The sequence below is a fragment of the Camelus ferus genome, chromosome 1 (assembly GCF_009834535.1).
Source record: "Camelus ferus isolate YT-003-E chromosome 1, BCGSAC_Cfer_1.0, whole genome shotgun sequence".
NCBI classification, from domain to species: Eukaryota; Metazoa; Chordata; class Mammalia; order Artiodactyla; family Camelidae; genus Camelus; species Camelus ferus.
Genome location: NC_045696.1, coordinates 46829123 through 46854777, shown reverse-complemented (window position 1 = coordinate 46854777; position 25655 = coordinate 46829123). Strand labels below are relative to the sequence as shown.

At 36.3% G+C, this 25655-nt stretch overlaps 1 protein-coding gene across 6 annotated transcripts in view; it reads left to right on the top strand.

The window, feature by feature from the left end:
* The window catches only part of CD47 (CD47 molecule), a 50726-nt gene that overhangs the window by 9276 nt on the left and 15795 nt on the right, over nucleotides 1-25655 (top strand). For all 6 annotated transcript variants that reach the window (XR_004319516.1, XR_004319517.1, XR_004319518.1 and 3 more), the window contains exons 2-4: nucleotides 3184-3531; nucleotides 7153-7242; nucleotides 24682-24789. Coding sequence is in view for 3 of the 6 variants with exons in the window: in XM_032478558.1 (XP_032334449.1) it covers nucleotides 3184-3531; nucleotides 7153-7242; nucleotides 24682-24789 (546 nt within the window). In the remaining 3 variants the exon portion in view is untranslated. The remainder of the gene's footprint in view (nucleotides 1-3183; nucleotides 3532-7152; nucleotides 7243-24681; nucleotides 24790-25655) is intronic.

Here is a 25655-nt window from a genome sequence, read left to right as displayed (position 1 = left end):
TTTTTTAAATGTCAACAAATAAAGCAGTGCAATCAGTGCTTTCTGTATTCTTTAGAAAAAAAATTCAGTTTCTAAACATAAGTTTTGAACTCATGAAATATTTACCCACCACTTCTTACCTAAAGGCTTCTAAGAAAGTTCTCTGGGATAACTGAGTTCTTCACTTGTATCTCTTCTATTAAACGGTAATTTTATTTTTAAAAAATTTTTAAATTGAACTATGATTGATTTACAATGTTGTGTTAGTTTCAGGTGACAGCAAAGTGATTCAGTTGTACATATACACATATTTTTTTCCAGATTCCTTTCTGGTATAGGTTATTACAAGATATTGAACATAGTCCCCTGTGCTATACACTAGGTCTGTTTTATATCTAATAGTGTGTTTATGTTAATCTCAAACTCCTACTAATTTATCCCTCCCCACCTTTCCCCTTGGTAACCAAGCATTTGTTTTCTAAGTCTAGTCAGTCTGTTTCTGTTTTATAAATAAATTCATTTGTATCATTTTTTTTTAGATTGCACATGTAAGTAATATCATATGATAGTTATCGCTTTCTGACCTACTTCACTTAGTATGATAATCCCTAGGTCCATCCATGTTGCTGCACATGGCATTATTTCAGTCCTTTTATGGCTGAGTAATATTCCATTGTGTGTGTGTGTGTGTATATATATATATATATATATACACACCACATCTTCTTTATCCAGTCATCTGTTGATGGACACTTAAGTTGCTTCCATGTCTTGGCTATTGTAATTAGTCCTGCTGTGAACATTGGGGTGCATGTATCTTTTCAAATTAGAGTTTTCATCTTTTCCACATATATGCCCAGGAGTGGAATTGCTTGATCATACGGTAATTCTATTTTTAGTTTTTTAAGGAACCTCCATACTGTTCTTCTTAGTGGCTGCACCAATTTACATTTCCACCAACAGTGTAGGAGGGTTCCCTTTTCTCCACATAAAGGGTAATTTTAGAAGGTAAAATCTTAACTCAAACAAATATAAAATGAACATGTATCAAAGATTTTATTTCATGCATTAGTTAAGCAAACCAGCAAAATGGTACAACCATCTTGGTTTTAAAAGAAGATTGGAAGAACAGACACATGTACATATAGGCAGTCAGGAATGCTGAAGTGAATTTGTGAATAGATGCAAAATTGGTCAGTATCCTTGGGGCAACAAAATGTGATTTTTTTAATTCCTCTCTTCCACCAGGTGGAAGTCAATTGCAGAAGCAAGTTTATTCGTATCTCTGTGAGCATGGATCATTTGCATTACCATCAGTTTTCTACAACTTAGAAAATTATAAAAATAGCCCAAACACAGGCAAAAGGCACGAGCCACTATAGAATTAGAGATTCTGAAAGGATCTGTCAGACAATGCCCAGCACTGTATTGAAAGGACTCATAGTAGTCTTTTTTGTCCACTTAAAAATCAGTTGATCATCATTTCTGACACTTGCCTTCCTTTCTAATTCCAACATCATAGGCGCTTTCTTCCCTCCTTGTGTACTACCGTCTTCCCCTCAGTTCTTCTTTCTCAGGGGAAATAGTTCACAACTCCAAGGCTTTTCAGAATGCAATTGGAAGCCTAGGTTTTGCCTGGGGCTTCCTGATATCTGAGTGGCTAGAAATGTAGAGAACTGGGGAGAGGTGAGCTGTGAAAACCTGCAAGGTTGATTCAGACTGTGGATCCCCAGAAATGTAGCAGTTTAGACCTGTCAGTCACAGACAGTCCGGAGCATGACATTAAATGCTATAGTGCCTAGTTGTTACAGCATCACCCTGCATATTTACAGCAGAGTATTGTTTAGAGAACACCTGCTAGTATATTTTCTCCTTTGATGCTGATCACAATTCTGTGAAGTTGCCCAGTGTTCGTTTTTGATCCTCTTATACAGAGAGTGAACCAAGGCCTAGACAAGTTAAGTGAATTGCTTAAGGTTGCATACGGAGAAGTGACAGAGATAGGATTTATACTCAGGCTTTCTGAACAATTGTTCAGTTCATATTTCCACTCTGATCCTAGTGTTCAACTTAGTCGGCATTTATTGAATAGTAATTATGTTCCTAGAGTAATAACATCCTATGTCCCCAATGAAGGAACAAATCTTAAAGATGAATGATTAAACTTGATATTTTATTTGTATTTGTTAGTGGGTTTTTTGAGGGAAAAGCCAACTAACCACTTAGTTAAAGAGTTGATAAATGGCTGAAAAAGATGGAAGACAACTACAGTTGTTCCACATTTTTGCACATTTTAGATGAAAGATGAGTGATTGCATTTACTATTTCAATCTTGTTTATAAGATAACAACTGGTAATTTATCCTATTGAGAAAATTTGATAGAATACACACTACTTATGAGCAGTATCTGCTCTTGGTTTCAACTTGCATCTTAGCTTTATTTTGTGTGATTTATGGTTTATGGAAGGAATACCTGTAATATGCACTTGGAAGTTGTTGTTCCTTAGTCTCAATGAAGTGTAGGAGTGGGAAAATGCCATTCAGTTGTGTATAATAATTTATAATACTTGCGTACAAAATGTCTGTGGCTCTCTGCATTTTGCAATAGGAAAATAGCCATAGAAAAAGTTTTTTTTTTTTCCTTAGCATTATAAGACTTTTCATCCTAGTGGAATGATGTGATGTGATTCATCTGATTTACTTTTTATATTAAAGTACAGTAGAGCCTGCCACCTTTTCTGGAAATGCAACATAGGGATGGAGATAAACTTCATATTAGTTAAGTTCTTACCGAAGTTGAGTCTGAATATAATATTTGATTTTATTTTCTGTTTAAAACTTTCTCATGGCAAGGACAGTATTTTTCTACATATATCAATAGGCAGTAACAATTACTTAAAAGCTTCCAAAGCCAGATACTACACCTGCATGTTCTAACACAGTTGCTAAATTTATTCCCAAGACACATGAGACTCTATTCTGCATTACTGGGAATGAATAAGGAAAAGATATGGTGTTGTCTGTCAGCTGTACATGTTAATATTAAAATAATTTGTTTCTTCTTTTCACCTTGCCCATCTCCCCCAAGCTGCACTGCTTTCTTAAGTGAATAATAGAAATATTGCTCTTAAGAATTTGTAGCATACCTAAGATCTTATAGTATAGAATTCTGTAATTAAATGAAACAATTTTCTCTTTTCCAGGTTCAGCTCAGCTAATATTTAATAAAATCAAGTCTGTAGAATACACCGTTTGCAATAAAACTGTTGTCATCCCATGTTTTGTTAGTAACATAGAGGCGAAGAGTATTAGTGAATTGTACGTCAAGTGGAAATTGAAAGGAGAAAACATTTTCATCTTCGATGGAAATCAAAACCAGTCCAGTCCCAGCAAAAACTTTACAACTGCAAGCATCTCATCATCAGATTTACTAATGGGCATTGCGTCTTTGAAGATGGATAAGCATGATGCCGTCGTAGGAAACTACACTTGTGAAGTAACAGAATTAAGCAGAGAAGGCGAAACCATCGTAGAACTAAAATATCGTATTGGTAAGACTTCTATAAAGTTTCCCTTTTATTTCTCCTGCAGCAGCCTGATCCTGTTAGAAACGCGGCAGTGGGGGCACAAAATGGGGCTAGGAATTCCGTTGAATCAAAAAGCAGGCTATTAGTAATAAATGTTGATGAGATGTTTATCAGCTTTAAGGTCATGAGTTTTATCTTACTTGCGCTTCTGCTCTTCGTTTGTTAATTTGTACATTGTGTGGTTCTCAAACTTTTGGTCTAAGGACTGCTCTTTTGGGGTGAGCAGTCCTGGGGTTGTCTATTCTGCATTCCTGTTTGCTGCCGTCAAAATTTTCTTTCACGTGATTCATTTTCAAGCCTTGTTCCAATTAGTTAGCCTTTTTCTTTTTTTAACCGTATACTTTGATCAAGGGTTGGCAAGTCCCAGCCATGTTTCTTCTGGAAAGACTAGATTAGGAGGAGAATTAGAAGATTAAAAATCAGGTTATCCTGGATGATTCCTTGAGGCTCCCCTGTGCTTAGCCTTGCTTTGGTTTTCTTTTCCTTGGCCAGGGTGTGGGAGCGCTAGAGATCCCAGTTAATTTATTTAAATTCAGCCTTGGTTATAGCACCATGATTCTGCTCTGTCTTCCCAAACTTGAGTTTTGGTGAGTTGCGTAAAGCAGTCAAGTTAGCTGATAAAAAAAAAAGTCTCCTTTCTTTTCTGTCCTTTGCTGTTCTAGCTGATTTCTTCAACCACATAGAAGTACACTCCAGTTTTATATTTTGAAAGCTGTTTAGAATCACTAGACATAACACTGATCTCAGGATTAGACCATGCTTTGAGAACCTCTGCTTTAAATGGGATCAGATCAATTCAGTTGGGTCCACTCTTTGCCCCTGTTCTTCTTTTGCTTGCTGTTACAAAATTTCTGTTACCAGACTGGGAATGAGGTGCGTAGTTTGGTGGAATATTTTGACATTGTTTAGGATTAGGAATCAGGAGATCAGAGGTATATACCCTGTTCTGCAACTTAACTCTTCACCTGTATGATATTGAAAAGCTGCTTCACCGAATTACCTCATCTCTAAAATGGGGATGAAATAGATCCCTGCTTTTATGAATTCTTTTCTGAAGTCTAGTGAGCACCATATGAGATCGCTAGTGTGCAAGTGCTTTGTGAGCCAAAGTGCTTTTGCAAATGTAAATCGTGTTCCTGGGATGTTTGCTTTATGAAGGAAGGTATCAGGTTGCTGAAACTGGCCCGGGTGTTGCGGAAGGGATTTTCATGCCGTGAGGATTGGGCAGGAGATGGCTTAGAGCAGGCCAGCAGAATCTGGAACGCTTTTATCCTCAGAAATCTCTCTTATATTTTAACTTTTATTAATTTGATGTTAATTTGAGTTAAAGAGATTTTTTTTTTTGAGGTATACCTTTCAGCAGGGGTCTAATGTGGAATTAGATAAACTAATATCTAGTTGAAATTTTTCTGAGGGAATGTACAGATTCATTGAAAAGAAAAAACAGGACATGGGGGTACAGTAATTTTGGGGTGTAGTGTAGGTCACTGAGAGGCAAACGATAAATCTTATGTTCACTAATAGATTTTATGAATATATCCTAAGACTGTTAAAGATTGTTCTGTGTATAGAGAGGGAGGCCAGTGAAAGAACATTTCATTGTCAGCCCACCTTGAATGTGAGATCAGATACTGGCTATATTTTGAAGGTAGTGACCACAGGATTTACCATCAGACCAGACGTAGGGTGTGGGAGAAACCAGGGAGTCAAGGATGACTCCAAGATTTTTGGCCTGAGCCACTGAAGAAATGGAGTCACCACTACTGAAATGGGGAAAACCAAGGGGAGGTTTGGTGTCAGGAGTCAGTTTGGGACATGAAAATTCAAGTTCCTTAAGACCTTTAATTCACTGTGCCTCAGTTTCCTCGGTGTTAAGGAGGAGTTCATAATTCTTCATATAATAATTGTGAAGATTTGAGGAGTTAATGTATACAACTCAACAATAGAGAAAGCAAGTAGAGATAAAAATAAGTTGATTAAGAATAGTTATTAGATCATAGAGCTTTTTCCAAATACTTTGGGTATTAGATATGAAAACCTAAGGATAATTTATGAAGGTTTTTCCTGGTAGGATTTTAGACTGAATGGGAATGGGTTTTCTTTGGTATAGGAAGATGCTCAGTGATTCAGTTGGACCATAAGGTATTAATTCAGAGTATCTGAAAACCTTTGTCTCTTGGTAGAGCTCTGCAACCGGGGGATCATCCAAAAAAACAAAAAAAAACTGTCTTTCATTCACTCACTAAACTATTTTGTGACTATTGGAACCTTCAACAACAAACCAGCTGAGTCTCTACTGTGGGTAGGGCAAAATGCTAGGTGATGGAAAGCTAGTATCTGTAAGATAGAAAATTTAACATTATATTCTGGGGATTATTGTGAACGTTTACCAGAGTTTAAGATTATAAGCTTAACACAAGAAATGCATGGGTAGCATTATGGTATGAAAACCCACGAGATTCCTTCCATGCCAGTACAAAGAGGCAGAGCAGTGAAAGATGTGAACGGGTTAATTTTAGAGGAACACGGGTGGCTAGCTTTGGGCAGCATTCAGAAGTGTTCTTCACACAGCACGTTCCCTCTATACAGGCAAACTTTGAAATACTTTCAGTGCGTTTACTTGGCTTTATTGTTAGAGAAGAAAATTTCACAGGTAAAATTATGGTCTTAAGAGTTGATAAGATGCAATTAAACTTAATTTTTTAAACATTTTTAACAAATCTTATCTGAAGTCTTAACATCACCATTTCCTTTATATAGAATGTGTGGTTATATTATCCCTCTCTAGGTAACGTGTGACCCACTCAGTAGAAGCTTCCTTAATACCTAAAGCCCCTCACATTACTTTATGTGTAAACAATCATTTGAAGCCTAATTGTTCATGAATGCATCTTCTGGTCCAGAGTAAGTTCGAGAAAAGCTAGGGCTCACATCTGTCTTGGTTTTAGTTGGAGTCAGGCGAAGGTACCTAGCTATATGACTTCCTCACTTTGGTACCCCGGGTGAGTCTTTGCAGGAAGACTTCACTGTTGCTTTAAGGTAAATTCTTGGCATTTTGCGAACACAGGTATCACCACAGAAGCACATAATACTAATTGTAGTTAATAGTCTGAGGAGCACTTGGTAAGGGCCAAGGTTTGTTTTAGGCCCTTTGCATGTATTAACTTTGTTAACAGTCACAATGGTCAGTTTACCAGTGTAACACTGGAGGACACTGATGAGCAGAGAGGTATTAAGACTCTGTCCAAGGTCACAGAAATTATAAGTTAGGGTTGGGTTTCAAAACCAGGTACTGTGGCTCCAGAACCTTGTTCTCAGCTCCTGTGCTATACCACCTCCTTCCACAAAGCATAGGTTAGGGAAAATGTGGTGAAAAGCACTTAAATAACTTTCTTTCATAAGTAAAATTTGTTATATAAGTAAATTATACTGTAACTTGTTACTTATTTATTTTAAAGCCAAACCTTTATTTGATTATTTTTATTTCCCGTCTCCATAATAAAATATATTGTTGACCGTTTATTGGCAGGAGTTCAAGTGAGTATAGTAAATGTTAATTGTGATTTTTGTTTTCTTTCTTCCCAGTTTCATGGTTTTCTCCAAATGAAAATATCCTCACTGTTGTTTTCCCAGTTTTGGCTATACTTCTGTTTTGGGGACAGTTTGGTATTGTGAGTAAGTATTTATTTCTGTTTTTGGTTTCTGTTTCAGTGGTTAAATTGTTATTTCCAGAAGGCAGTTAGTGAAATAGTTTATTTAACCAAATTGTATTAGAAAGTGTGATAATGTGATAAATAAGAATATATAGTTAATATTAATATTCTCCTTGAATTCTGTTTTATCCCTATAATTTGCTACAATTCATTTTTAATTCCTAAGAAGGTTTTTTTTTTTAACTTCTTAAGAATAATCATTGGGAGTCATGATAATAACAGTACCTTTAACTCAGCTATTTTTAATGTTTATATTTACACACACATGTTATTTTCCTTGGTAAAGAGAAGGTCACAGCCTACATTAGCATTGAGATACGATGTCATAGAAGCAAGGGATCAAGATAGCAGAGTAGGAAGATCCTCAGCTCTCCTCCTCCCACAGCACACCAAAATTACAGCTACTTACAGAGCAACTATCTCTGACAATGACCTGAAGACTAGCAGGAAAGATCTTCTACAACTAAATATGTAAAGAAGAAACCACCACCAGATGAGTAGGAGGGGCAGAGACATGGTCTAATCAGGACCCACACTCCTGGCACAGTGACCGTTAAGTGAGAGGAAAATCACAGTGATGGAGGTCCTCCCCGAAGACTGAGAGATCAAGCCCCACATCAGGCTCCCCAGCCTGGGGTCGTAAATGAGGAATATGAGCGCCTAAAACGTCTGACTTTGAAAACCAGTGGAACTTATGTTTGGGAGAGCCAGGGGGTTGTAGGGTACTGAGACTCTGCTCTTGAATGGCACATGCGAAAACGCACTTGCTCCAAGTCCCTTCACAGAGGCAGCAGTTTGAAAGGCACCTGAGTCAGACCCACTTGCTTGTTTTGGAGAGCCTCCCTGAAAGCAGGGGGCAGCTGGGGTTCCCCCTAGAAACTGAGATGCTGGCAGCAGCCATTTTTGTGATCTTGTTCTACCAAACTGACACCTGCATTGGTGGACACCATTGTGGAACCCTCACTCTAGCATATTAGCACCAGGGGCTGGCCCGGCCCACCAGCACACTTGTAGCAGTCCCATGCTTCCAGGTCTCACAGCCAGCAGCGCTTGGGGTCCAATCCTGCCCACTAGTGTGCCCACGGGAGCCACACAATTAGCCATGCTGGAGGGCCTGCCTCCCTGCCCCCCGCAACATGCCCACAGCAGTCAGCCTCACCAGAATAGAAGGATATACCCAGCCCACATAGGGGACACCGGACACCCCTGGAGTATCTCTGGCTTTGGTAGCCAGAGGGAAGCTTGCTGCTGGGCCCCATAGGACATCTATATAGGGCCACTTCCCTAAGATCACGAGATGTAATAGAACTACCTAATACATAGAAGTAAACACAGAGCATTAGGCAATATGAGGAGACAAAGGACTATGTTTCAAATGAAAGAACAAGACAAAATCTCAGAAAAAGAGCTAAATGAAATGCAGATAAGCAATCTACCTGATAAAAGAGTTTAAGGTAATGATCATAAAGATGCTTAATGTCCAAGAAGAATGAATGAACATGGTGGGAACTTCAGCAGAGAGTTAGAACACAGAAGAAAGAACCAATCAGAGTTGAAGAATACAATAACTGAAATGAAAAATACAGTAGAGGAGATCAGCAGTAGATCAGGTGATACGGAAGGATGGATCAGTGATCTGGAATACAGCATACTGGAAATCCCCCTAACTAAGCAGAAAACAAAACAGAACAAAAGAAAAAACCAAAAAGAATTTTTAAAAGTGAGGACAGTTTAAGGGACCTTTGGGACAGCATCAAACGTATTAACATTCACGTTATAGGAGAAGGAGAAGAGAGAGGACAGAAAACATATTTCAAGAAATAATGGCTAAAACTTCTCTATTCTGGGGAAGAAAAGAGATACTAAGATCCAAGAAGCATAGTCCCAAGAAAGATGAATCAAAAAAGATCCACACCAAGAGATATCATGATTAAAATGACAGAAGTTAAAGAGAGCTTTAAAGGCAGCAAAAGAAAAACAACTGCTGATCACAATCACAGGAACTCCCAAAAAGCAATCAGCCAGTTTTTCAGCAGAAACTTTACAGGCCAGAGGGAAAGGCATGATATATTTAAAATGCTGAAAGGGAAAAAAAAAAAAAAAAACCTTACAATCAAAAATACTCTACCTGGCAGGGTTGCCATTCAGAATTGAATGAGAAAGAAAGAATTTCCCAGACAAGCCAAAACTAAAAGAGTTCATCACCACTAAACCAGCCTTAGAAGAAATGTTAAAGGATCTAAGTAGAGAATAAAAGGCCATAACTAGAAATAAGAAAGTATATGAAAGTCAAACTCTTAACTGGTAAAGGCAAATACATAGTAAAGGCAGTGGATCATCACTTAAAAAGTTAACATGAAGGTTAAATGACGGAAGTTGTCAAATCAACCAAAACTACAATAAGCGTTATTTGTGTATATGGAGTAAAAATATATAAATATAACATCAAAAATGTAAAACATGATGGGGGGAGTAAAAATGTAGTTTTCAGAACGTGTTTGAACTTAAGTGACTATCAGCTTAAAACAGTCTGCTGTGTATGTAGGTCCATATATATAAACCTCATAACCATAAACCAAAAACCTACAATAAATACCCAAAAAGTAAAGATAAAGGAAACCAAACACAAAACTAAAGAAAATCATCAAACCACAACAGAAGAAACTAAAGGAAGAAGAAAGGAACAGAGAAGAACTACTAAGACAACTAGAAAACAATTAACAAAATGACAGTAAGTGCATCTCTATCACTGATCACTTTAAGTGTAAATGGACTAAATGCTCTAATCAAAAGACACAGAATGGCTTGAATGGATACATAAACAAGACCTATCTATATGCTGCCTACAAGAAACTCACTTCAATCCTAAAGACATATACAGATTAGAAATGAAAGGATGGAAAAATATATTCCTTATAAATGGAAACAAAAAGAAAGCTGGAGTACCGATACTCACGTTAGATAAGATAGACTTTAAAACAAAGACTTTAACAGAGGACAAAGAAGGGCGTAACATAAGGATAAAGGGGTCAATCCCAAAGGATAGAACTTTATAAATATTTATGCACCCAAGAAAGAATCACCTAAGTATATAAAACAAGTAGTAAACATAAAGGGGAGAATTGATAATAAATAAAACAAAAGTAGGGGATTTTAGTACTCCACTTACGTCAATGAATAGATCATCTACATAGAAAATTAATGAGAAAACATTGGCCTTAAATGACACATCAGACTTGATGGAATTATTTTATATATATGTGTGTGTATGTGTATGTATGTGTGTATGTACACATACACACACACACATATATATATACACATACATACATATAGGACATTCCATCCAAAAGCAACAGAATACATACTCTTTTCAAGTGCACATGGAATAGTCTCCAACACAGATCATGTGCTAGGCCACAGAACCAGTCTCAGTTTAAAAATCAAGCATTTTTTCCTATCGCAATAGTATGAAACTAGAACTGCAAGAAGAAAAATGGAAAAAAACAGTAACATGTGGAGGCTAAACAACATGCTGCTAAAAAACTAATGAGTCACTGAGGAAATCAAAACACACCTGGAGACAAATGAAAATGGAAACACAATGATCCAAAATCTATGGGATGTAGCAAAAGCAGTTCTAAAAGGGAAATTTATAGTGCTACAGGCCTACCTCAAGAAACAAGATATATCTCTACAATGGAACACTGCTTAGCCATAAAAAGAATAAAATAATGCCATTTGCAGCAATATGTATGGATCTGAAGATCATTCTAAGTGAAGTGGGCCAGAAAGAGAAAGATAAATGCCACATGGTATCACTTATAAGTGGAATCTAAAATAATAATAATAATAATAAGGATACAAATGAACTGCTTATTATTTATAACTAAGGTGATTGATTTCTTGAATATATGTAAGCTGTCTTTTATGATTGTATTACCACATTCTGTTGATTCTTACTTTGTGGTTGGCTTTATTCCTTTGATAACTATGTAAGTTTAAAAAGCTAAAGCTCTAATCTGTTCTTAGAAACAATGATCAGTACATATATGTAAACTAAAAAAAATGTGCAGTATATTATATGTATGTATTTACTTGCAATATAATGTATATGTGCAATTGAACTGTAGTAATTCTACCTAATAAAACTGAAAAAGGAAAAAGAAAAGAAACAAGATACCTCTCAAATAAAGAGTCTCACCTTATACCTAAGGAACTATAAAAGAGGAACCAACAAAGCCCAAAGTTGGTAGAAAGAAGGAAATAATAAAGATCAGAGCAAAAATAAATGAAAAAGAGACTAACAAAAAAATGGGAAAGAATAGTGGAACTGTGAGCTGGTTCTTAGAAAAGATAAACAGAATTAATAAACCTTTCACCAGATTCATCAAGAAAAAAAGAGAAAGACACAAATAAATAAAATAAGAAATGAAAGAGAAGTTACAACTGACACCACAAAAATACAAAGGATTATAAGAGAGTACTACAAAGAATTATACACCAACAAATTGAACAACCTAGAAGAAATAAATTCCTAAAAACATACAATCTTCCAAGACTGAATTAAGAAGAAATAGAGAATATGAACAGACCAGTTACTGGAAGTGAAATTGAATTCATAATAAGAAACTCCCAGCAGACAAAAGTCTGGGAGCAGACAGTTTCACAGGTGAATCTACTACACATTTAAAGAAGAGTTATTTCCTATCCTCCTCAAACTATTCCAAAAAAACTGAAGAAGGAACATGCTTAAAATTTTCTATGAGGCCAGATTTACCCTGATACCAAAACCAGACAAAGACACTAGGGAAAAAAAAAATTTCAGGCCAATATCCCTGACGAACATAAATGCAAAAATCCTTTACAAAATACTAACAAAATGAATTCAAAAATATGTTAAAAGGATCATACATTATAATCAAGTGGGATATATCCCGGGGATGGTTCAGTATCTTCCGATTGAATGATAACCATCCCAATAGATAAAGCATTTGACAAAAATCCAATATCCATTTATAATAAAAACTCTCAACAAAGTGGGTATACCCAACATAATAAAGTCCGTATATAACAAACCCACAGCTAACATCATACTCAGTGGAGAAAAGCTGAAGGCTTTTCCTCTAAGATCAGGAACAAGACAAGGATGCTCACTCTCACCACTTTTATTCAACATAGTATTGGAAATCCTAGCTATGGCAATCAGACAAGAAAAGGAGATAAAATGCATCTAATTGAAAAGGAAAAAGTAAAACTGTCACACTTGCAGATATGATACTATATATAGAAAACCCTAAAGACCATCAAAAAACTATGAGAACTGATAAATTAATTCAGTTTAAGTTGTAGCATACAAAATCAACATACAGAAATCCGTTGCATTTCTATATACTAAGAATGAACGGTCAGAAAGAGAAATTAAAAAAACAATCCAATTTACAATTGCATCAAAAACAATAGAATAAAAAAAGAAGAGTAGAATACATAGGAGTAAATTTAACCAATGAGATGAAAGACCTATACTCTGAAACTATAATACACTGATGTAAAAAGTTGAAGATGCCATGGATAAATGGAAAGATATTCTGTGCTCATAGATTGGAAGAATTAATATTGTTAAAATGTCCATACTACACAAAGCAATCTACAGATTTAATGAATCCCTATCAAAATACCAATGGCTTTTTTTTTTTTTTTACAGAACTAGAACAAACAATCCAAGTTTACATAGAAACACAAAAGACCCTGAATAATCAATCTTAAGAAAGAAAAACAAAGCTGCAGGTTATCGCTCTCCTGATTTCAAACTATACCACAAAGCTTTATTAATCAAAACTATATGTTATTGGCACAAAAACAGACACATAAATCAGTGGAACAAAATTAAGCACCCAGAAATAAACCCACACACTTATGGTCAATTAATTTACAACAAAGGGGCCAAAACTGTACTGTAGTGGGGAAAAGACAGTCTCTCTTTAATAAACAATGTTAGGAAAACTGGACAGGTATGTGTAAAAGAATGAAACTAGACTACTTACTGGCACTATATCCCAAAGTGAACTCAAGTGGATTAAAGACTTAAATGTAAAATCTGGAACCACAAAACTCCTAGAAGAAAATGTGGGCAGTACGCTCTTTGACATTGGTCTTAGCAATACTTTTTGGCTCTGTCTCCTCAGCAAGAGCAGCAAAATAAAAAATAAACAAATAGGAGTACATCAAACTATAAAAAGCTTTTGCACAGTGAAGGAAACCATCAACAAAATGAAAAGACAAACTACCAAATGTGAGTAGATATTTACAAATGATGTATCTGATAAAGAGTTAATATCCCAAATATATAAAGAATTCACACATGTCACTATCAACCCCCCCCCCCCAAACCAAAAACAAATAGTCTGGTTAAAAAATGGGCAAAAGATCTGAATAGACGCTTTTTCAAGTAAGTCATTCATACGGCCAACAGACACATGGAAAGGTGCTCTCTGTCCCTAAGCATCATGGAAATGCAAATAATAACCAGAATGAGAAATCAGTTCATGTCTGTCAGAATAACTATTATCAAAAAGACGACTGACAAGTGTTGACGAGGATGTGGATAACAGGGAACCTTTGTGCACTGTTGATGGGAATGTAAACTGGTACAGTCATTATGGAAAACATGATGGAGGTTCCTCAGACAACTAAAAATAGAACTACCATAGAATCCAGCAATTCTACTTCTGGGTATTTACCTGAAGAAAATAAAAACACTGATTTGAAAAGATATATGCACCCTTATGTTCATTGTAGCATTATTTAAAATATCCAAGATATGGAAGCAACGTAAGTGACCACTGTTAAATGAATGGATAAAGAAGGTGTGATATATATAATGGAATATTCCTCAACCATTACTTGCCATTTGCAACAACGTGGTAGGACCTAGAGGGTATTAGGTAAGTAAGATAAATCTGACAGAAAAAGGCAAATACCATATGACTTCACTTATATATGGAATCTAAAAAACAAAACAAATGAGCAAACAGAACAGAAACAGATACAGAGCACAAACTGGTGGTAATCAGAAGAAGGGAGATTTGGGTCGGATGGGCAAAATGGGTGAAGGGGATTAAGGGCCACAAACTTGCAGTTTTAAAATAAATAAGTCACAAGGATGTAACGTGCAGCATGGAAAATGCAGTCAGTTAGCTTTGTATGGTGACAGATGGTTGCTAGCCTGATGGTGATCAGTTTGTAATGTATATAAATGTCGACTCCCTGTGTTGTGCATTTAAAGCAGATATAATATTGTATGTCAACTATGTATTTCAGTTTAAAAAATAGGATGTTATTCTTTTGAGTATTGACTTCCCTTTCTTTATTTTTCCCAGTTAGAACCTCTGTATGTATCTCTTCATCCTTAGAAAAGCCCAGTTTGAACCATGTTTTGTCATCCTTACTGTGTGATTCTGTAGCTTCTGATGACGTAGCCATAGGAGAGCTGTGTTTTTTGATCACGTTTTGCTATAATAATTGTGTGACCAAACTTTTCAGGGCAAATCTTGATGCTGTATCAGATTTAACATCAACAATGTAGAATTGTCACTAGTGGGTAAAAAGGTATTTTGCATTCTGGTTGATATTTATATACAATCATATTTCCATAACAATTTGGTAAAGGAGATTTACTAAGTTAGTGAAGTTCTAAGGTGAGAGTCTAACCTTTTAAACTTTTACAATGTAAAATTTATTTCTTGTCCCCCTGAAATAGTCAGTCACTGAAGGCCAGTAAATATTTATGTAAGCATTAAATAATGATGATTTCATTTATTTATTTCATCCTGCAACCTTTATAAAAGTGAAAGCTAGTAAAATGTTGTAGTGGATTGACCTGTTATATTTTGGTGGATTTTACCTTCACTCAGAAGTTTAAGTCATGTGTGTCTAAAGTGATACGTAGAAATGGAAGCAAGATGACTGATTATGTATTCTGAGGTCTGTTCTTAGTGTATGGCACTCTGGAAATGCTTTGTGGTATCAAAGCTGTTCTCAGCTTTTGTCTAAAAGGCAAAAAAGGGAAGAAAGGGCTAAGGGAGACAACTGTCAAGATATTTCACAACTCTTACTTTCAAAACCATGTCTAGAATTCTTGTGAAAATTTTCTTAGAATTTTGGTAAGCCTTTTATTTCAAGAAAAAGACTGGTGTAGCATGAAGTCATAGTCCACTGATGTTAGGGCAAGCCATTAACCCTATTGGCAGACCCAGGCCTTAAGGCCAACGTCATATCATTTAGGTAGGAAATAGCCTTCTTTTAAAGACCATGAAATCGTTTCAACAGTAGTGTGATTTGTTACATTTGGATTGATTGAACTGTTCTGATCATGGCATTATCATTAGTAGCACATCATTTTTAGTGGACTGAACCAGAATGATGTTCACTATCAGCCATATTTTTATAAAATAAGCTTTACAATTGTTTTCTGACTTAAAAAAAAAAAAATACATAGTACTTTAGAAACCCTTACACAACGTAGGAAGTTAGAGAAACAAAAATCATCTAGAGTCCCACAGCCTGGAAATAAAAACTATTGATGCATTCTAGTGAATTTCCTGCTGCCTTTTCTGTCTCTTGACTTAAAAAAAGAAAAACCATAAATGGACTCGTATAGTCTACATACTTGTACATGCTGATTTTCCTCCCGTGTTTTCAGAAATCTTTTTATAGCTGCTGTGCTCTACGTAAATTACGGGTGTACTATAATTTAGTTAACTCTCATCTTGATGGATGTTAAGGATGTTTCCAATTTTTTTTTTTTTGATACTACGGAAGTAACTGCTGAAGATATGTACGACTGGAAATGGCAGAGAATGTGTTTTAAGGCTCCTGATGCATATTGGCAACATATTTTCCAGCAACATTGCATCAGTTACTACTGCCGATGAGAATACCTGTCTTTCACCTCACAAGCTTGACATCATTCTAATTTTAAAATCTTTGGTAATTTAATGGGTGAAAAAACATCTTGTCTTAATTTTCATTTTTGTGTTAGGATAAATATTCTGTTTTATCTTTATTCTACTGGTCACATTTTAAGGAATGTGTTTATAAACCTAAAGAAACCATTTTGGTGGCAATGTTTTATTTAGGCTCACCTTAGAACAGGTAAATGTGGCGTGTGTTTGTGCGTGTGTAGGAGGTGCCTGTATACTTGATCATCCAGCCTGCACTCACATTTCAAGGTGTTTATGGTAATAATACCGAAACATTCGTAGAGCTCTTGCTTTTCATGACAGGCACTATGCAGAGTACTCTACACTTGAAATCACATTTCTTTCAGAACCACTGTGGGGGTAGGTACTGTTATTCTTCTTATTTCGTAGACAAGGATCAGAGGCACAGACAGGTCAGGCAGTTAGCCCACAATTACTCAGCTGTTTCTTAGTAGTACCGGGATTTGAACCAGTGCTGTTTACCACTGCGTTATACTGCCTCCCTGTCTTAGACTTACTTTTAGAGGGTTTTTTTTTTTTCCCTCCCTTCCACGAAGAGTGAACCTATGTTGGGTGCACATACTGAGTAAATGAAACTGTTACTGATAGAGCAGAATTTGAACCCACTGTATGTGTTCAACAAATGTCTTTTGACAGGGTGCCTACTGATTGCTAGGCACTGGGCTATATGCGAGATTGTGGAAGTGAAATATATATTGCCCCTGGCTTTGTAGCACTCCCATTTCTGTTGAGGAGATATGTGAGTGTGCGTGCTTGTGCCTTTTGTCACATCTTTGGGATAGACATGACTCTAAATCTACTTTTCCCTTGGTACTTTTTGTAGGAAGCCTCCTGTTTATGGCCTGGGGATTCCACCAACAGGAAAGCCCCTCTGTTTTCCACTCGCTGGTTGCTTAGCATTTTTAGAGTGCAGAATCTTAGAGCCTCTGAAGTATTAATAGTAATTCAGATCCATGACTTTCACTTTCTAGATTTTCAGTTCCTTTTAACTTTTTCTCTTTACCGTTTATGGTCTGTGCTTGACCGCAGGGAATTTCTCTTTGGTTTTTCTTACTCTGTATGTCATTCCTTTTGGTGGTCCAAGACGAAACCTAGACCTTCTGTCAGCTAAACATCTAGTAAAGACAGCAGACCATGCCTTCACTTTAAGGAGAAAGAGTTTTCTTGTACCAGAACTGTGTCTTGAACTGTATCTCATAATGCCATTGATGCTGCTGAGAACGAAGCCTGAGAAGACATCTAAACTCCTGAAACCAAGCCAAGGGCTCCCGTGTGTGGTGAGCCCTGGACCACATTTTTGAAGACAAAAGACTTGCAGGAAAATGTCCCTAGACACCTTCTCCTTTCACTTTAACTTACGAACTTTTACGCAGAATCTTATGCTTAGCAAACAGCTCAGAGATTATTCGAATCAAACACTGAGCTTTAACCTTAACAAATCTCTAATAGTATTTCATTTCAGATACTTTGTTTTTCTTCTGAAAACTGTACCAACTCCATTTCCCACTGCACTGACAATTATGTTCCTGGCTGATTTTCAGGGTTCTTCTTTCTCACTGTTTGACAATGTAACAAGTATTTTCCATCATTTAGATGTTTGATAAATAATTGCAAGTACTACCCATTAAGACCTCCAATTCCTTTAGGATTAAGATTCAACTCCATGTCAAGAACTGGGTAACATGTTGGAATTCTTTGGGATAGGTATATCTATTCATACTTTTTCTTCCTTAGAACAATTGTTGTACACAAGGAGTCCTTGCTATGAGAACTACGAGACCATCAACATGACCATGTAAGCTGAAATCCTACAAAGCAATCTGATGATAAATGCCAGAAATTATTGGTGTTCCATTACCTTTAAATTTTTTGTCAAAACAGTAAAAACTCTCTTACTGTCAGTAATAACTATATGAGGACATAAAAAAATAGTAAAACTAATATTTAGTGCATGGAAAATTAAAACATTAAAAGCAGTGAGAACTAAAGTGTTTTATCAAGAGTGGTTTGAACAGTGCTTGCTTTCTTCTTGTATAGCTTTGAATACAGAGCCGGCATCTTTTCTCTACCTTGGTGAATTGTCGTACTCCTTCCTCAGTTCGGTCCACTTGCAGTATTTTATCTTCTGCGGTTTCGATGTCGTGAACTAGCTCCAGGAGTTCCTCTCATATGAAATGTTTTTCGACAGAATTGCTTTTTCCAGGACATCTTCATTTTTTTGTCACAGCCTCCTCACTGTCCTCATGCATGCCAATAAGTTGACTTTTACTAAGTTCTCTGAGTATCTAGAGTCTCTTGAATGGCGATAGGGTTGACATTCCCACGGTTAGGTGTTCTATAATGCCATTTATGATCTGTTTGAATTTCATTCACTTCCAGCATTATTACGTCTTATTTCTTTGTTCTTTCATCGTTATTGCCCAGTTTCCTCTCTTGACTACCTGTTGTAAAATGTCACAGTGGTTTATTACTGGGAGACAGGAGGTTACCCAACATAATGCTTTGCTGTCTGTGCGTGAATTGTGTAATGGATGTGCAGGGACCAATCACAGCAGCCTTTGAAAAAAGTGACATGATTGGTCACTGATGATGATGCACATCTTTTTTTATGTAGTGATTTGTGGACTGAAGAGGGAGCAGTGAAGTTTGCTCTTCATGCAGTTAGTTAATATATTGTGGTAACTGAAATTTGAACTGTGTTTTTGGGAGACTTGTGTTAATTAACTAAACCATGGTAACTGAAATTCATGCATATTAGAACCAGGCAAAGCAAGGACAGCTGTAATTTATTTCAAATTTGTGCATTCTAAGCATTTTTCATTTTGTTTTCTAACTTTCTAGTTCCCGCTCACAATTATTCTACAAAGACTTTGCTTACTGCCCAGAGATATTAGTTACAGATCCCTGCAGAAATCATTGTTGGAAAATTCAAGGAAAAAAGTTTTTCTCTCACAGCAGCCTTAAGATCCTGCCAAGTCCTTGAGTTCAATTTTGAGGAATAGCTTAATATTGAAAGTGATTAGGCCATGAAAGTACATTTAAAAAAAGTAATGGAACAGAATTCTTTGTTGATTAGAAAAATCATTCTGAAGAAGTAAAGACAGATACTAACTATACCAGGAGATTTCTACCCAGGAAAAAAAAAATCACAATAAATATTATTACAAAGTTCTGTTAAATAATCTTGAACTCTCATTGCTTCCCCTTGGTCCTGTCCACATAATTACCAAATTCTGTTATTAAATCATATTTTTATGCACTGATTTTATTGTAGAAGGAACTGAACAAAACTTTATGCAGCAGTATGCTTTTTTGTAGAAATATGGTTGCTATTCCTTTTGCTGTTCCTTTGACCCTTTCCAAATTCAGACATCCCAACTTCCTGCCTAGATTCTGAAGTGTGGCATCATCCACAAGACCAGGGAACGTTTGGAACCAAGGAAAGGAAGTTGGTGTGTTGGACATCCTCTTTTATCTTTGATATTCAAAGTCCTTCAAAGCTCAAGCTTCACAAAGCTTGGACTCTTTTATTCTGAGTCCTATAAACTAGGAATGTGATTCCTAGTCAGTCTTCATTTTGACAAAATTGTTTCATTAAAGCAAGTTGGACAGAGTTCATTATAAAATTATTTTTCTTACCTCCTGGCAAGGAATCAGTTTATTAATATTAATCAGAATATTAATGCCAATAATACATTAATATTCATTTTTATTCAGTACCAGTTTCACAAAGCCTTCATTGTTTTTTAATGAGTGTATTAAATATTTTTTAAATAGTAATTTAAATTTAATTAAATAATTCAACATTTTGAAATCTTATTTTAAAACATCAGATTGTTTTATCTTGCATCAGAGACAATGTTGATTTGCAGCTTAACAGATACCAAAAAATCCTAAAGTTCCTTACCTACAGTTATCAGACAATAGCACTATATTAACAAAGTTAAACATATGTCTCCATCTATGATTTATTCTTTATTTGATGTGCATTATACCTCACTGGTTAACCTTTCTATCTCGCCACTAACTCACTAATCACTTGGTAAAGGGTCGTCTAAACGTCATGTGTTTAGGACAGGCATTGAATTCATGGATTTTCAAGTTTTGTTGGATGGAGTTCAGTCTCTGTGAATCTGTATGGGCTTACTGAATCGCATCTTTGGAGTATTGTGAAAACTAAGATGATAGATTTTATTTGATCTCTGAGTTGAGCCTGGTAATTTCACTACATTTAGCCACATTCTGTCTTGTTGGTGCTTTATGTAAGTACCAAAGAGATGTGAAAACCTTGATGGAGTATCTGTTCATAATATTAGCTAACTGTTTCTTCAGGTGACCGGAAGGACATGTCATTTCTCCATTCATATGAATTTGAAAGATTAAATACATAAAGGGGCTTTCTCAGGCTACAGTAGACCCATACCTTTTATTTAAGTGGAGAAGGAGATCTGGGGTTGGGGGTAACACTCCCCATCCCTTCTCCCTCCTGCCTCCCCACCCATACACACTCATTCACATATTAGAGTGTAAGGGCATCGAGGCAAAAGTGTTTGTCTTTGTTCACTGCCAGCGCTTAGAATAGCAATTGTCATGTAGTGTAATGTATTCAGTTATTATTGAATAAAGTGAAGTCTACTCCTGCCTCATTCTGGTTGATACAGCTTGGACTAATAAAAGGACCCAGTACATTGTAGGTACACAGTAAATATTTGTAGGGCAAATGAATGAACCAACCCATCTCCTTTCTGAGAAGTAGCTGGCTAGATTTAATTATTTTATAGAAGGTATACTTTTTTTAATAGAAGGAAAACTTTTAGAATTCCTAATTTGTTGAAAAAAATTGATACTGTCTTCCCATATCCCTGTGAATTTCTGTGTCAGGCAGCACTGAATTTATAAGTTTTGTTAAAAGATGTAAATACTGGCCACACTAAATACCAGTCAGGATGTAGAAACTCTCATTCATTGCTGGTGAGAATGCAAAATGGTACGGTCATTTAAGAATACAGTTTGGCAGTTTTATACAGAATTAAACTTACTCTTTCCATATGATCCTATAATTGTACTCCTTGGAATTTACCCAAATGGAGTTGAAAATCATTGCCAAAACTTGGAAGCAACCAAGATGCCCTTCAGTAGGTGAATGGATGAATAAACTGTGGTACATCCAGACCATGGAATATTATTCAGCACTAAAAAAGAAATGAGCTATCAAGCCGTGAAAAGACATGGAGGAACCTTAAATACATATTACTAAGTGAAAGTAGCCAATCTGAAAAGCTATGTATATATACTGTATGATTCTAGCTATAAAACATCGTGGAAAAGGTGGAACTTTGGAGAAAATTAGAAGATCAGTGGTTACGAGGGGTGGGTGGCTGAGAAGAGAGGTGCATAGGCAGAGCACAGAGGATTTTTAGGCAGTGAAAATACTCTGTGTAATATATAATATTGGACATGAGGCATTATACATTTGTCCAAACCCATGGAATGTACAACACCAAGAACAAACCCTAACATAAACTAAAGACTTTGGGTGATTATGATATGTTAATACAGATTCATCCTTAGTAAAAAATGTATCTGATAAGTGATGTTGATAATGAGGAAGACTGCAGGGAGTATGTGGTAATTCTATGTACCTCCCTCTCAGTTTTGTTGTAAAACCTAAAACTGCACTTTAAAAAAAGAAAGTCTTTAAAAAGTATAAAATACTGTATTTCCCTTATTTTATTTTGTGCCTTTATTTCAGTACTTTTAGTTAAGGAGAATTAAAGTATGCAGCTCTTTAAAATTATGTAGATTGTCTTGCCAGGCAGCCAGTAAAATCATACCAGGAAGTTTGATAAGAGCTCCCAGCTAAGAACACATTAAATTATCTTTTGCATAATGCTAAGTGTTTGGGGAATTGCTTGAATTGATTTTCATTGTTACATTTAAAATTTTGATAGATTTTATAAATAAGAATAAATCCACTCATTAAAGGACAAGAAAAGATCCTTCAGATTATTGGATTCTGTGGCATCTGTATCAGATTCCTGACCCTTTAGCTACACTGGAAAAGTTGCCAGCTGGACCTGGCAAAGAGGTACCTTCTCCAGACTCGCTATGGACCTGCTAAAATGCGGCCATTGTAAGCAAAGAAGATGAGTCGAAAGAAATCCTTTTTAAAGGTTCACTAAAGAAAACATGGAGATACTCGTTCATTGCCAGAGGTTACTTGAATAGACCCCACAAATGTATGTTAGAAAAGGGTTCTTAATTTTAAGGAAGAGTTTAGGTAGCCCTGGAAATACGTAGTACTTGAACCAATCAATAGGAGCCAAAGCTACCTCCAAAAGGTATTGAAAAGGCCATTTTGTGGTAAAACATTGTCAATAGTAGTATCCTGTGGCATTTTATTTTTGTTGCTGTTGTTGACATTATTTTCCTCTCACAGCTCTTCTAAGCCTGAAGAGGGTGTATTTTGTATGAGGTTCAAACTCTTTTGTTAAAAAAGCTTTAAGTCAGCCTTTTTGCATGAACGTCTATACTCTAAGGTGAATTCTTGCTGCTTGATCTTTGTAGCTCTTTTATGTGTCAAATTAAACCTAGAAGAGTTTCTTATGAATGTTTGGTTGTGAGGTACATTTGAAATGGCTTCTATCTTATAATTGCAGAACTTTCAAGCTCTTTTTAGATAACAATATACATGGGATTAAAATGGAAACCCTGACACATGTCTAGAGAAAGTTTCTTTTTCTGTCTGTGTCTGTGCCTTTTGTGACCTATGCACTGAATTTCATCCTGGTCAGTGTTTGAGCCTAGAGAATAAGGAAGCTCAAAATCTGTGCCCTTATAAGAAGGCAGGGATATGACTGAGTCATAGGCACCTAAATTCCAAGGCTGGATGGATCAAATGAAAGCTTGGGGAACTAGCCAGGTTGTTTCTTGCTCTTTTCTGATTAATGTGGATTTCAGTTACTCAGCTTCAGGACTGACTACTAGTTAGCCCTTCATCTCCACATAAAGAGGACAAAGTGGGGGTTACAATCTAGAGTATGAGTCGAGACTGTAAATTCAGGTGCTAAATTATACTTAAAATACTGTCAATGTAGATTTTATCATGGTCACTTAGGGGTTTGTTGTTTTAACTGTAATTGGTCTGTTTGTCATTTTAGTGAGCACAAATTAAATGCTAAATATAAAATTATTTAAAATTTCCTCCTCAGGACAGTCACCCGTTGATTAATGGCATGGAGAGTGAGAATATCATGTGTGGATAAAACACAACAGGATTTCGGTCATGTAACTCTGTTTCTCTTTGCTACTCAGTCTGCCTTTAGATTATTTTTAACAACTTTCTTGGTGAAAAATTAATTTTGATATGAACCAAAACAAAACCCAAAAGGTGAATGTATGATTAAAAAAATAACATTTTTAGGCTTCTGCAGTACATTATTCTTTTAGAGAAGCTGGATACTTGACAATAGAGCTAGCCTCAAAAACATAACATGTATGTTGAGACCTGTTGAGTATTTGTAGTTTACGAAATTATTTTAGTTGAATGATTTAAGCATTTCCCCCCACCTCAGGGTTTCAAGAGGGTGTGATTTGTCCACTGTTTATTCTACTTCTTCAAAACAAAATATCTAAATTTCCAGATGCTTTACTAATTTTATATAAGGTGGAACAAAGTTCTCTTTTTCCCAGTATTACTAATTAGCCAATTATTTCTCATCAGCATTGGGCATATCAGTTGTAAACCTGAGGCAGTTTTGTTCTTCAGGTGACATTTGATAATGTCTGGAAACATTTTTGATTGACACAACTTGGGGGCTGTTACTGGCACAAAATGTGTAGAGGCTACAGATGATACTAAACATTTTATAATGCACAGAGCAGCCCCCCGAGAATGACTTATCTGATCCAATATATTAATAACACCATGATTGAGAAAGCCTGGTGTGTGTGTTTGTGTATACATACATATATAACTTCAAGGGGGATAAAGTATCACCTATAAATTCAGCATCCAAGGTGGGAGGGGTGTGGCTCAGCGGTAGAGCGTATGCTTAGCATGCATGAGGTCCTGGATTCAATCCCCAGTGCCTCTGTTAAATTAACTAATTAATTTTTACAAATAAATAAATAAACCTAATTACCCCCCAAATAAAAGTACTATAGTTAAAGAAAAAACTTAATTCAGCATCCAGTATTTAAACTACTGTGACACCAGTTAGCCATTGACTTATTATGAAAAAGATTTGAGATGACTTAACATGATATGAAAGCAGTTTTTCCTCAAAGGTTATTCAATAATAGTAAGTTACCCATTTAATCTCTGCACCTTGTAAGTTACAGAAATGGCTTTACTTCTTATGATTGAGTTCATGTAATTCTTGTGTTCTTTTTTAAAGCACTCCAATATAAATCCAGTTTTACGAGGGAGAAAACTATTTTTTTATTAGTTGCTGGACTAATGCTCACCATCACTGTCATTGTTGGAGCCATTCTTTTCATCCCAGGTAAGACACACAGTTATCGTGGGGGAAGACAGGATTGACATGGCTGAGGGCATTTCTAGGGAGGTGCACGTTAGTTTCCTAGGGCTGCTGTAACAAATTACCACAAATGGGGTATCTCAAAACAATAGAAATTCTCTAATAGTTCTGGAGGCCGTAAGTCTGAAATAAAGATATCATGAGGGCCACATGCTCTCCCGAGACTCTAGAGGAGAATTCATTCCTTGACTCTCCTAGCTTCTGGTGTTTGCTGACAATCTGTGCAACTCCTTGGCTTGCAGCAGCATAACTCCAATGCCCTCCCTGGTCACATTGCCTCCTCCTCTCCTCTGTGTCTTCTCCATGTCTTCATTCAATTTCCCTCTGCCTCTCTCTTACAAAGACTTTTGTCAGTGGATTCAGGACCCACCTGGGTAATCCAGGACAAGCTGCTTCTTTCGCATCCTTAATCATATACTTTACTATGTAATGTGATGCTTGCTCTTTTGCTATATAAGTTAATATTCACAGATTTGGGAGATGTGGAGGTGGACAGAGCTTTAGAGCTACCATTCAACCCACTACAGAGGCACTCTTCATTGGCCAAGACACAGAAGTGGGAATGAATGTGGGAAACAGATCTATCTGAAACTTGCCCTTGGAGGATGGCAGTGGGAGTGGGAGATAAAAGTGAGTAGCACATGGTAGAAACAGCAGAGACAGTCTGGGACTCAAAAGTGTAGACTGTAGAAAGCCTTTGTTGCTTTTTGAGCAGAGTACAATATAGGTGTAAGGTTTAGGCACATAAATTTGACAGCTGTGTTTGCAACTGGAGTTAGTGAAAACATGGGGAGGGAGGAGATGAATTCAGAAGACAACTTGAAAGAACA